Here is a 13,489-nt window from a genome sequence, read left to right on the forward strand (position 1 = left end):
GTTTCTCACTGATACATTGTTGCGTGCTGTTATGGTTTTGGTCCATCTTCTATCACGCAGCTTCAGGTTTTCCCGTCTGCGTCTTTCAGCACTCGCGAGCGATTAACAGGAAGCAGCCGCTGAGATTCCAGCTGGACCGGTACGAGCAGCCCCCGCGGAGACGCCCTGCGGACAGCGAGGAGGCCGCCATCAAGGTACCTGGCTATGGGGATGAGATACATTGTATCAGCGGTGGGCGGGGCCAGGCATGGTGCGCAGGGCCAGGCACGGTCTTCAGGCGGCAGCGCGGTGATGGCGGCTTCCCTTCTTTTCCAGGTGTTCAGCGGATACTTCTCCTGGGGGACGGGACTGGCCACATTGTCCAACATTGACATCCAGATCCCCACAGGTGAGGCTGGCGGAGACTGAGCATGTGAGGCTATAGGCGGGATTGGGGTCAGGAGCCACACCAGCTGTCATTGCCGCCCCAAAGTGGGCGGAGCCAGGAGAAACTGGCGGGAAAAAGGCAAAAGTCACAAAACAATGTCCAGCAGAAATCTCCCAACATTGCTCTGATGAGCACAAAGGTCGCATTCCCTGGCCCCTCCCTGCAGCGAAAACGTAACGAGACCCCAGACTCCTGATGTGCAGCAGTGTCTGCCGGACCCCCGCACCTCAACTGCCAGCACATCTGTACAGTGTCCATGCAGAGAGCAGATGGTGTCCATGTGGTGGGGGCCTCAGAGGATGGCAGCAAACCCCCCCCCCCCCCCGAGCCGCAGCATATGACCCCCAATATAAGCTATTAAATAACAATGTCCAAATGATAAGTGACTCACCAGTCTTCAGTAGATAGAGCAGTCAACGCTGTTCAGCAGTCAACGCTGTTCAGCACTCCATGCTGTTCAGCAGTCAACGCTGTTCAGCAGTCAACGCTGTTCTGAACCTCGATCTCTAGCTCAGAAACCAAGAAGAGGAAGAGAGATATTCATCAAATCAAATCTTTATTAACACATGATAAATGATGAAAAATAAAAGGGAACCATCTAACCCGTGCACGTGTGTGATTGGCTGAGTTAATATAGGCTGGATATTTAAGGAGCACTTCCTCTCTCAAAACCACGCCCCTTGGTAGGAGCAGTGGCGACACGGCGTCGTTGGGGGTCCGTGCACCTATGGCCTGCTCAGAATTCTAGTAAGTGTTATCAGCGTTAATCGCCCTGTACCTTCAGGACTCAATATGTATTGATCATTTGTATGATACTTGCCTCAGATCAGATCATTGTGGCTTCATCCCTCTGCAATGCGAGGGATTGTCAATAGATGGGACATTTCCTGCACGGGGGGCGACGCTGCCTCCACTGCTCATCACTGATCATGTGTTCAGAAAGGTTTGATGAATATCTTCCTCTTCTTGGTTTCTGAGCTACAGATCGGGGTTCAGGACAGCGATGTCTGATCCCTATATAAGCTGCATCATAACCTCCACTCACCTCCAGAGCTGCACTCACTATTCTGCTATTACATCACGTCTTATTCTCCACTCACCTCCAGAGCTGCAGTCACTATTCTGCTATTACATCACGTCTTATTCTCCACTCACCTCCAGAGCTGCAGTCACTATTCTGCTATTACATCACGTCTTATTCTCCACTCACCTCCAGAGCTGCAGTCACTATTCTGCTGTTACATCATGTCTTATCCTCCAGTCACCTCCAGAGCTGCACTCACTATTCTGCTATTACATCACGTCTTATTCTCCACTCACCTCCAGAGCTGCAGTCACTATTCTGCTATTACATCACGTCTTATTCTCCACTCACCTCCAGAGCTGCAGTCACTATTCTGCTGTTACATCATGTCTTACCCTCCACTCACCTCCAGAGCTGCAGTCACTATTCTGCTGTTACATCATGTCTTACCCTCCACTCACCTCCAGAGCTGCACTCACTATTCTGCTGTTACATCATGTCTTATCCTCCAGTCACCTCCAGAGCTGCAGTCACTATTCTGCTGTTACATCATGTCTTACCCTCCACTCACCTCCAGAGCTGCAGTCACTATTCTGCTGTTACATCTTATCTTATCCTCCAGTCACCTCCAGAGCTGTAGTCACTATTCTGCTGTTACATCATGTCTTATCCTCCACTCACCTCCAGAGCTGCAGTCACTATTCTGCTGTTACATCATGTCTTATCCTCCAGTCACCTCCAGAGCTGCACTCAGTATTCTGCTGTTACATCATGTCTTATCCTCCACTCACCTCCAGAGCTGCAATCAGTATTCTGCTGTTACATTGTGTCTTATCCTCCAGTCACCTCCAGAGCTGCAGTCACTATTCTGCTGTTACATTGTGTCTTATCCTCCAGTCACCTCCAGAGCTGCAGTCACTATTCTGCTGTTACATCATGTCTTACCCTCCACTCACCTCCAGAGCTGCACTCACTATTCTGCTGTTACATCATGTCTTATCCTCCAGTCACCTCCAGAGCTGCAGTCACTATTCTGCTGTTACATCATGTCTTACCCTCCACTCACCTCCACAGCTGCAGTCACTATTCTGCTGTTACATCGTGTCTTATCCTCCAGTCACCTCCAGAGCTGCGCTCACTATTCTGCTGTTACATTGTGTCTTATCCTCCAGTCACCTCCAGAGCTGCAGTCACTATTCTGCTGTTACATCGTGTCTTATCCTCCAGTCACCTCCAGAGCTGCAGTCACTATTCTGCTGTTACATTGTGTCTTATCCTCCAGTCACCTCCAGAGCTGCAGTCACTATTCTGCTGTTACATCATGTCTTACCCTCCACTCACCTCCAGAGCTGCACTCACTATTCTGCTGTTACATCATGTCTTATCCTCCAGTCACCTCCAGAGCTGCAGTCACTATTCTGCTGTTACATCATGTCTTACCCTCCACTCACCTCCACAGCTGCAGTCACTATTCTGCTGTTACATCTTATCTTATCCTCCAGTCACCTCCAGAGCTGTAGTCACTATTCTGCTGTTACATCATGTCTTATCCTCCACTCACCTCCAGAGCTGCACTCAGTATTCTGCTGTTACATCATGTCTTATCCTCCACTCACCTCCAGAGCTGCACTCAGTATTCTGCTGTTACATCTTGTCTTATCCTCCACTCACCTCCAGAGCTGCACTCAGTATTCTGCTATTACATCACGTCTTATTCTCCACTCACCTCCAGAGCTGCAGTCACTATTCTGCTGTTACATCATGTCTTATCCTCCAGTCACCTCCAGAGCTGCAGTCACTATTCTGCTGTTACATCGTGTCTTACCCTCCACTCACCACCAGAGCTGCAGTCACTATTCTGCTGTTCCATCATGTCTTATCCTCCAGTCACCTCCAGAGCTGCAGTCACTATTCTGCTGTTACATCGTGTCTTATCCTCCAGTCACCTCCAGAGCTGCAGTCACTATTCTGCTGTTACATCGTGTCTTACCCTCCACTCACCTCCAGAGCTGCACTCAGTATTCTGCTATTACATCATGTCTTATCCTCCAGTGACCCCCAGAGCTGCAGTCACTATTCTGCTGTTACATCGTGTCTTACCCTCCAATCACCACCAGAGCTGCACTCACTATTCTGCTGTTACATCATGTCTTATCCTCCAGTCACCTCCAGAGCTGCAGTCACTATTCTGCTGTTGCATCAGGTCTTATCCTCCAGTCACCTCCAGAGCTGCAGTCACTATTCTGCTGTTACATCTTGTCTTATCCTCCAGTCACCTCCAGAGCTGCAGTCACTATTCTGCTGTTACATCGTGTCTTATCCTCCAGTCACCTCCAGAGCTGCAGTCACTATTCTGCAGTTACATCGTGTCTTACCCTCCACTCACCACCAGAGCTGCAGTCACTATTCTGCTGTTACATCATGTCTTATCCTCCAGTCACCTCCAGAGCAGCAGTCATTATTCTGCTATTACATCATGTCTTATCTTCCAGTCACCTCCAGAGCTGCACTCACTATTCTGCTGTTACATCAGGTCTTATCCTCCAGTCACCTCCAGAGCTGCGGTCACTATTCTGCTGTTACATCAGGTCTTATCCTCCAGTCACCTCCAGAGCTGCAGTCACTATTCTGCTCTTACATCTTGTCTTATCCTCCAGTCACCTCCAGAGCTGCTGTCACTATTCTGCTGTTACATCGTGTCTTATCCTCCAGTCACCTCCAGTGCTGCACTCATTATTCTGCTATTACATCACGTCTTACCCTCTAGTCACCTCCAGAGCTGCACTCACTATTCTGCTGTTACATTGTGTCTTATCCTCCAGTCACCTCCAGAGCTGCAGTCTCTATTCTGCTATTACATCACGTCTTACACTCCACTCACCTCCAGAGCTGCACTTACTATTCTGCTGTTACATCACGTCTTACCCTCCACTCACCTCCAGAGCTGCAGTCACTATTCTGCTGTTACATTGTGTCTTATCCTCCAGTCACCTCCAGAGTTGCACTCAGTGTTCTGCTATTACATCACGTCTTACACTCCACTCACCTCCAGAGCTGCACTCACTATTCTGCTGTTACATCATGTCTTATCCTCCAGTCACCTCCAGAGCTGCAGTCACTATTCTGCTATTACATCACGTCTTACACTCCACTCACCTCCAGAGCTGCACTCACTATTCTGCTATTACATCACGTCTTACCCTCCACTCACCTCCAGAGCTGCACTCACTATTCTGCTGTTACATTGTGTCTTATCCTCCAGTCACCTCCAGACCTGCACTCACTATTCTGCTATTACATCACGTCTTACACTCCACTCACCTCCAGAGCTGCACTCACTATTCTGCTGTTACATCATGTCTTATCCTCCAGTCACCTCCAGAGCTGCAGTCACTATTCTGCTGTTACATCATGTCTTATCCTCCTGTCACCTCCAGAGCTGAACTCACTATTCTGCTGTTACTTCATGTCTTACTCTCCAGTCACCTCCAGAGCTGCAGTCACTATTCTGCTGTTACATCATGTCTTATCCTCCAATCACCTCCAGAGCTGCAGTCACTATTCTGCTGTTACATCATGTCTTACTCTCCAGTCACCTCCAGAGCTGCAGTCACTATTCTGCTGTTACATCATGTCTTATCCTCCACTCAGCTCCAGAGCTGCAGTCACTATTCTGCTGTTACAACGTGTCTTATACTCCAGTCACCTCCAGAGCTGCAGTCACTATTCTGCTGTTACATCGTGTCTTATCCTCCAGTCACCTCCAGAGCTGCAGTCACTATTCTGCTGTCACATCATGTCTTATCCTCCACTCACCTCCAGAGCTGCAGTCACTATTCTGCTGTTACATCGTGTCTTATCCTCCACTCAGCTCCAGAGCTGCAGTCACTATTCTACTATTCCCGTCTCCAGGGCTCCTCAGGGGCGGAGCTTACGTCCTGTGGCCCCGGTAGTTGGGGTGTGATTATTTTTGTGTCTGTCAGTGTTGTCATGGGGACGCGGTGCCAGTAACCTCTGTGTTGTGCAGGGCAGCTGACCATGGTGGTCGGACAGGTCGGCTGCGGGAAATCCTCGCTGCTGCTCGCCATCCTGGGAGAGATGCAGACGCTGGAGGGAAGAGTGAGCTGGAGCAAGTGAGTGCGCCCGCGGTATCCCACCCTGCGCCCCCGCCGAGAGGTATCCAAGCCCACCCTGCACCCCCCGCGGAGAGGTATCCAAGCCTACCCTGCGCCCCCGGGGAGAGGTATCCAAGCCCACCCTGCGCCCCCGAGGAGAGGTATCCAAGCCCACCCTGCGCCCCCGGGGAGAGGTATCAAAGCCCACCCTGCGCCCCCGCCGAGAGGTATCCAAGCCCACCCTGCGCCCCCGGGGAGAGGTATCCAAGCCCACCCTGCGCCCCCGCCGAGAGGTATCCAAGCCCACCCTGCGCCCCCGGGGAGAGGTATCAAAGCCCACCCTGCGCCCCCGCCGAGAGGTATCAAAGCCCACCCTGCGCCCCCGCCGAGAGGTATCCAAGCCCACCCTGCGCCCCCGCCGAGAGGTATCCAAGCCCACCCTGCGCCCCCGGAGAGAGGTATCCAAGCCCACCCTGCGCCCCCGGGGAAAGGTGTCAAAGCCCACCCTGCGCCCCCCGCTGAGAGGTATCCAAGCCCACCCTGCACCTCTGCCGAGAGGTATCCAAGCCCACCCTGCGCCCCCGAGGAGAGGTATCCAAGCCCACCCTGCGCCCCCGGGGAGAGGTATCCAAGCCCACCCTGCGCCCCCGGGGAGAGGTATCCAAGCCCACCCTGCGCCCCCGGGGAGAGGTATCAAAGCCCACCCTGCGCCCCTGCCGAGAGGTATCCAAGCCCACCCTGCGCCCCCCGCCGAGAGGTATCCAAGCCCACCCTGCACCCCTGCCGAGAGGTATCCAAGCCCACCCTGCACCCCTGCCGAGAGGTATCCAAGCCCACCCTGCACCCCTGCCGAGAGGTATCCAAGCCCACCCTGCGCCCCCGCTGAGAGGTATCCAAGCCCACCCTGCTCCTCCCGCGGAGAGGTATCCAAGCCCACCCTGCGCCCCCGGGGAGAGGTATCCAAGCCCACCCTGCGCCCCCGAGGAGAGGTATCCAAACCCACCCTGCACCCCCGCCGAGAGGTATCCAAGCCCACCCTGCGTTCCCGCGGAGAGGTATCCAAACCCACCCTGCGCCCCCAAGGAGAGGTATCCAAGCCCACCCTGCGCCCCCGCAGAGAGGTGTGCAAGCCCACCCTGCACCCCCGCGGAGAGGTATCCAAGTCTACCCTGCTCCCCGGGGAGAGGTATCCAAGCCCACCCTGCGTTCCCAAGGAGAGGTATCCAAGCCCACCCTGCACCCCCGCGGAGAGGTATCCAAGTCTACCCTGCTCCCCGCGGAGAGGTATCCAAACCCACCCTGCGCCCCCAAGGAGAGGTATCCAAGCCCACCCTGCACCCCCCACCGAGAGGTATCCAAGCCCACCCTGCGCCCCTGGGGAGAGGTATCCAAGCCCACCCTGCGCCCCCGCGGAGAGGTATCCAAGCCCACCCTGCGCCCCCGCGGAAAGGTATCAAAGCCCACCCTGCGCCCCCGCGGAGAGGTATCCAAGCCCATCTCGCGCCCCCGGAGAGAGGTATCCAAGCCCACCCTGCTCCCCCGGGGAGAGGTATCCAAGCCCACCCTACGCCCCCGCGGAGAGGTATCCAAGCCCACCCTGCGCCCCCGCGGAGAGGTATCCAAGCCCACCCTGCGCCCCCGCGGAGAGGTATCCAAGCCCACCCTGCGCCCCCGCGGAGAGGTATCCAAGCCCACCCTGCGCCCCCGCGGAAAGGTATCCAAGCCCACCCTGCGCCCCCGCGGAGAGGTATCCAAGCCCATCTCGCGCCCCCGGAGAGAGGTATCCAAGCCCACCCTGCTCCCCCGGGGAGAGGTATCCAAGCCCACCCTACGCCCCCGCGGAGAGGTATCCAAGCCCACCCTGCGCCCCCGCGGAGAGGTATCCAAGCCCACCCTGCGCCCCCGCGGAGAGGTATCCAAGCCCACCCTGCGCCCCCGCGGAGAGGTATCCAAGCCCACCCTGCACCCCCGGGGAGAGGTATCCAAGCCCACCCTACGCCCCCGCGGAGAGGTATCCAAGCCCACCCTGCGCCCCCGCCGAGAGGTATCCAAGCCCACCCTGCGCCCCCGCGGAGAGGTATCCAAGCCCACCCTGCGCCCCCGCGGAGAGGTATCCAAGCCCACCCTGCGCCCCCGGAGAGAGGTATCCAAGGCCACCCTGCACCACCGAGGAGAGGTATCTAAGCCCACCCTGCGCCCCGCCGAGAAGTATCCAAGCCCACCCTGCACCCCCGGAGAGAGGTATCAAAGCCCACCCTGCGCCTCCGCAGAGAGGTATCCAAGCCCACCCTGCGCCCCCGCGGAGAGTTATCCAAGCCCATCTTGCACCCCCGGAGAGAGGTATCCAAGCCCACCCTGCACCCCTGGGGAGAGGTATCCAAGCCCACCCTACGCCCCCGCGGAGAGGTATCCAAGCCCACCCTGCGCCCCCGCAGAGAGATATCCAAGCCCACCCTGCGCCCCCGCGGAGAGGTATCCAAGCCCACCCTGCGCCGCTGCGGAGAGGTATCCAAGCCCACCCTGCACCCCCGGGGGGAGGTATCCAAGCCCACCCTATGCCCCCCGCGGAGAGGTATCCAAGCCCACCCTGCGCCCCCATGGAGAGGTATCCAAGCCCACCCTGCGCCCCCGAGGAGAGGTATCCAAGCCCACCCTGCGCCCCCGCGGAGAGGTATCCAAGCCCACCCTGCGCCCCCGGAGAGAGGTATCCAAGGCCACCCTGCACCACCGAGGAGAGGTATCCAAGCCCACCCTGCACCCCGCCGAGAAGTATCCAAGCCCACCCTGCTGCACCCCCGGAGAGAGGTATCAAAGCCCACCCTGCGCCCCCGCCGAGAGGTATCCAAGCCCACCCTGCGCTCCCCGGGGAGAGGTATCCAAGCCCACCCTGCACCCCTGCCGAGAGGTATCCAAGCCCACCCTGCGCCCCCGGGGCAAGGTATCCAAGCCCATCCTGCACCCCTGCCTAGAGGTATCCAAGCCCACCCTGCACCCCTGCCGAGAGGTATCCAAGCCCACCCTGCGCCCCCGCCGAGAGGTATCCAAGCCCACCCTGCACCCCCCGCGGAGAGGTATCCAAGCCCACCCTGCGCCCCCGGGGAGAGGTATCCAAGCCCACCCTGCGCCCCCGAGGAGAGGTATCCAAGCCCACCCTGCACCCCCGCCGAGAGGTATCCAAGCCCACCCTGCACCCCCGCCGAGAGGTATCCAAACCCACCCTGCGCCCCCAAGGAGAGGTATCCAAGCCCACCCTGCGCCCCCGCGGAGAGGTGTCCAAGCCCACCCTGGAACCCCGCGGAGAGGTATCCAAGTCTACCCTGCTCCCCCGGGGAGAGGTATCCAAGCCCACCCTGCGTTCCCGCGGAGAGGTATCCAAGCCCACCCTGCACCCCCGCGGAGAGGTATCCAAGCCCACCCTGCGCCCCCGCGGAGAGGTATCCAAGCCCACCCTGCGCCCCCGCGGAGAGGTATCCAAGCCCACCCTGCACCCCCGGAGAGAGGTATCCAAGGCCACCCTGCACCACCGAGGAGAGGTATCTAAGCCCATCCTGCGCCCCCGCGGAGAGGTATCCAAGCCCACCCTGCGCCCCCAAGGAGAGGTATCCAAGCCCACACTGCGCCCCCGTGAGAGGTATCCAAGCCCACCCTGCGCCCCCCGGGGAGAGGTATCCAAGCCCACCCTGCGCCCCCCAGGAGAGTTATCCAAGTTGCGGTGATGCACCCCACATTGTGCCCTTGAGGAGAGGTATCCAAGCCCACCCTGTGCCCCCGGGGAGAGGTAACCAAGCCCACCCTGCACCCCCGGGGAGAGATATCCAAGCCCACCCTGTGTCCCCGGATAGAGGTATCCAAGCCCACCCTGCGCCCCAGAGGAGAGGTATCCAAGCCCACCCTGCACCACCGAGGAGAGGTATCCAAGCCCACCCTGCGCCCCCGGAGAGGGGTATCCAAACCAACCCTGCACCACCGAGGAGAGGTATCCAATCCCACCCTGCGCCCCCGGGGCGAGGTATCCAAGCCCACCCTGCGCCCCCGAGGAGAGGTATCCAAGCCCACACTGCGCCCCCGGGGAGAAGTATCCAAGCCCACCCTGCGCCCCAGAGGAGAGGTATCCAAGCCCACCCTGCGCCCCCCAGGGAGAGGTATCCAAGCCCACCCTGCGCCCCCGAGGAGAGGTATCCAAGTTGCGGTGATGCACCCCACATTGTGCCCTTGAGGAGAGGTATCCAAGCCCACCCTGCGCCCCCGGGGAGAGGTATCCAAGCCCACCCTGCGCCCCCGGGGAGACGTATCCAAGCCCACCCTGTGCCCCTGGAGAGAGGTATCCAAGCCCACCCTGCGCCCCAGAGGAGAGGTATCCAAGCCCACACTGCGCCCCCGGGGAGAGGTATCCAAGCCCACCCTGCGCCCCCGGGGAGAGATATCCAAGCCCACCCTGCGCCCCTGCGGAGAGGTATCCAAGCCCACCCTGCGCCCCCAGGGAGAGGTATCCAAGCCCACCCCGCGTCCCCGAGGAGAGGTATCCAAGCCCACCCTGCGCCCCCGGGGAGAGGTATCCAAGCACACCCTGCGTCCCCGGGGAGAGGTATCCAAGCCCTCCCTGCGTCCACGGGGAGAGGTATCCAAACCCACCCTGTGCCCCCGGGGAGAGGTATCCAAGCCCACCCTGCGCCCCCGGGGAGAGGTATCGAAGCCCACCCCGCATCCCCGAGCAGAGGTATCCAAGCCCACCCTGCGCCCCCGGGGAGAGATATCCAAGCCCACCCTGTGCCCCTGCGGAGAGGTATCCAAGCCCACCCTGCGCCCCCAGGGAGAGGTATCCAAGCCCACCCCGCATCCCCGAGGAGAGGTATCCAAGCCCACCCTGCGTCCCCGGGGAGAGGTATCCAAGCCCTCCCTGCGTCCCCGGGGAGAGGTATCCAAACCCACCCTGTGCCCCCGGGGAGAGGTATCCAAGCCCTCCCTGCGTCCCCGGGGAGAGGTATCTAAGCCCACCCTGCGCCCCCGGGGAGAGGTATCCAAACCCACCCTGTGCCCCCGAGGAGAGGTATCCAAGTCCACCCTGTGCTCCCAAGGAGAGGTATCCAAGCCCACCCTGCGTCCCCGGGGAGAGGTATCCAAGCCCTCCCTGCGTCCCCGGGGAGAGGTATCCAAACCCACCCTGTGCCCCCGGGGAGAGGTATCCAAGCCCTCCCTGCGTCCCCGGGGAGAGGTATCTAAGCCCACCCTGCGCCCCCGGGGAGAGGTATCCAAACCCACCCTGTGCCCCCGAGGAGAGGTATCCAAGTCCACCCTGCACCCCTGGGGAGAGGTATCCAAGCTGCGGTGATACACCCCACACTGTCCTCTTGAGGAGAGGTATCTAAGCCGCAGTGATACACCCCATCCTGTATTCCTGAGCTGCTGTATCTCAGCTCCTCCCGTGTGATACTTTCCTCCTTTTTTCCCTCTGTTTTCTAGTCGCTGTCCTGCGATCTTTGCGGTGACTGCACTGATTACGGGGGCGACACTTTATATAACCATTATTTGCTGCACATTTTAGGTTCCTCTCGGATGGAGACGAGACGTACAGGTATCATCAGCCACGGGAGAGGCGGGGGGCCACATATGCAGGGGGAGACGAGACCACCGTACAGGTCAACCCACAGCCCACCAGAACTGACCGCAGAATGGCTGATAACGGAGAGTAATAGATTGCAGTCACCTGTCCTACAGTCGCCTCTTTAGAGTATAAATCGGAATAGTGACTGCAGCTCTGGAGGTGACTGGAGGATAAGACATGATGTAACAGCAGAATAGTGAGTGCAGCTCTGGAGGTGACTGGAGGATAAGACATGATGTAACAGCAGAATAGTGACTGCAGCTCTGGAGGTGACTGGAGGATAAGACACGATGTAACAGCAGAATAGTGACTGCAGCTCTGGAGGTGACTGGAGGATAAGACACGATGTAACTGCAGAATAGTGACTGCAGCTCTGGAGGTGACTGGAGGATAAGACATGATGTAACAGCAGAATAGTGACTGCAGCTCTGGAGGTGACTGGAGGATAAGACACGATGTAACAGCAGAATAGTGACTGCAGCTCTGGAGGTGACTGGTGGATACGACACAATGTAACAACAGAATAGTGAGTGCAGCTCTGGAGGTGACTGGAGGATAAGACATGATGTAACAGCAGAATAGTGACTGCAGCTCTGGGGGTGACTGGAGGATAAGATACGATGTAACAGCAGAATAGTGACTGCAGCTCTGGAGGTGACTGGAGAGTAAGACACAATGTAACAGCAGAATAGTGACTGCAGCTCTGGAGGTGACTGGAGGATAAGACATGATGTAACAGCAGAATAGTGACTGCAGCTCTGGAGGTGACTGGAGAGTAAGACATGATGTAACAGCAGAATAGTGACTACAGCTCTGGAGGTGACTGGAGGATAAGACATGATGTAACAGCAGAATAGTAACTGCAGCTCTGGAGGTGACTGGAGAGTAAGACATGATGTAACAGCAGAATAGTGACTGCAGCTCTGGAGGTGACTGGAGAGTAAGACACAATGTAACAGCAGAATAGTGACTGCAGCTCTGGAGGTGACTGGAGAATAAGACCTGATGTAACAGCAGAATAGTGAGTGCAGCTCTGGAGGTGACTGGAGGATAAGACATGATGTAACAGCAGAATAGTGACTGCAGCTCTGGAGGTGACTGGAGGATAAGACACGATGTAACAGCAGAATAGTGAGTGCAGCTCTGGAGGTGACTGGAGGATAAGACACGATGTAACTGCAGAATAGTGACTGCAGCTCTGGAGGTGACTGGAGGATAAGACATGATGTAACAGCAGAATAGTGACTGCAGCTCTGGAGGTGACTGGAGGATAAGACATGATGTAACAGCAGAATAGTGACTGCAGCTCTGGAGGTGACTGGAGGATAAGACATGATGTAAGAGCAGAATAGTGAGTGCAGCTCTGGAGGTGACTGGAGGATAAGACATGATGTAAGAGCAGAATAGTGAGTGCAGCTCTGGAGGTGACTGGAGGATAAGACATGATGTAACAGCAGAATAGTGAGTGCAGCTCTGGAGGTGACCGGAGGATAAGACATGATGTAACAGCAGAATAGAGACTGCAGCTCTGGAGGTGACTGGAGGATAAGACATGATGTAACAGCAGAATAGTAACTGCAGCTCTGGAGGTGACTGGAGGATAAGACATGATGTAACAGCAGAATAGTGACTGCAGCTCTGAAGGTGACTGGAGGATAATCCATGATGTAACAGCAGAATAGTGAGTGCAGCTCTGGAGGTGACTGGAGGATAAGACATGATGTAACAGCAGAATAGTAACTGCAGCTCTGGAGGTGACTGGAGAGTAAGACATGATGTAACAGCAGAATAGTGACTGCAGCTCTGGAGGTGACTGGAGGATAAGACATGATGTTACAGCAGAATAGTGACTGCAGCTCTGGAGGTGACTGGAGGATAAGACACGATGTAACAGCAGATTAGTGACTGCAGCTCTGGAGGTGACTGGTGGATACGACACAATGTAACAACAGAATAGTGAGTGCAGCTCTGAAGGTGACTAGAGGATAAGACACGATGTAACAGCAGAATAGTGACTGCAGCTCTGGAGGTGACTGGAGGATAAGACATGATGTAACAGCAGAATAGTGAGTGCAGCTCTGGAGGTGACTGGAGGATAAGACATGATGTAACAACAGAATAGTGAGTGCAGCTCTGGAGGTGACTGGAGGATAAGACATGATGTAACAGCAGAATAGTGAGTGCAGCTCTGGAGGTGACTGGAGGATAAGACACAATGTAACAGCAGAATAGTGACTGCAGCTCTGGAGGTGACTGGAGGATAAGACATGATGTAACAGCAGAATAGTGAGTGCAGCTCTGGAGGTGACTGCAGGATAAGA

The 13,489-nt window shown here is 56.7% G+C and overlaps 1 protein-coding gene across 10 annotated transcripts in view; it reads left to right on the forward strand.

Moving 5' to 3' along the window:
- Positions 1–13,489, forward strand: part of ABCC9 (ATP binding cassette subfamily C member 9) — a 138,825-nt gene that overhangs the window by 46,579 nt on the left and 78,757 nt on the right. For 7 of the 10 annotated variants that reach the window (XM_073650547.1, XM_073650546.1, XM_073650550.1 and 4 more), the window contains 4 exons: positions 90–194; positions 316–388; positions 5,479–5,584; positions 11,109–11,138. In XM_073650547.1, the coding sequence (XP_073506648.1) occupies positions 90–194; positions 316–388; positions 5,479–5,584; positions 11,109–11,138 (314 nt within the window). The remainder of the gene's footprint in view (positions 1–89; positions 195–315; positions 389–5,478; positions 5,585–11,108; positions 11,139–13,489) is intronic. The other 3 variants (XM_073650548.1, XM_073650549.1, XM_073650555.1) reach the window with 1 other exon arrangement.

This window comes from Phyllobates terribilis, unplaced genomic scaffold, assembly GCF_046119375.1.
Source record: "Phyllobates terribilis strain yellow unplaced genomic scaffold, ASM4611937v1 Scaffold_10__3_contigs__length_209671492, whole genome shotgun sequence".
Taxonomy (NCBI): Eukaryota; Metazoa; Chordata; class Amphibia; order Anura; family Dendrobatidae; genus Phyllobates; species Phyllobates terribilis.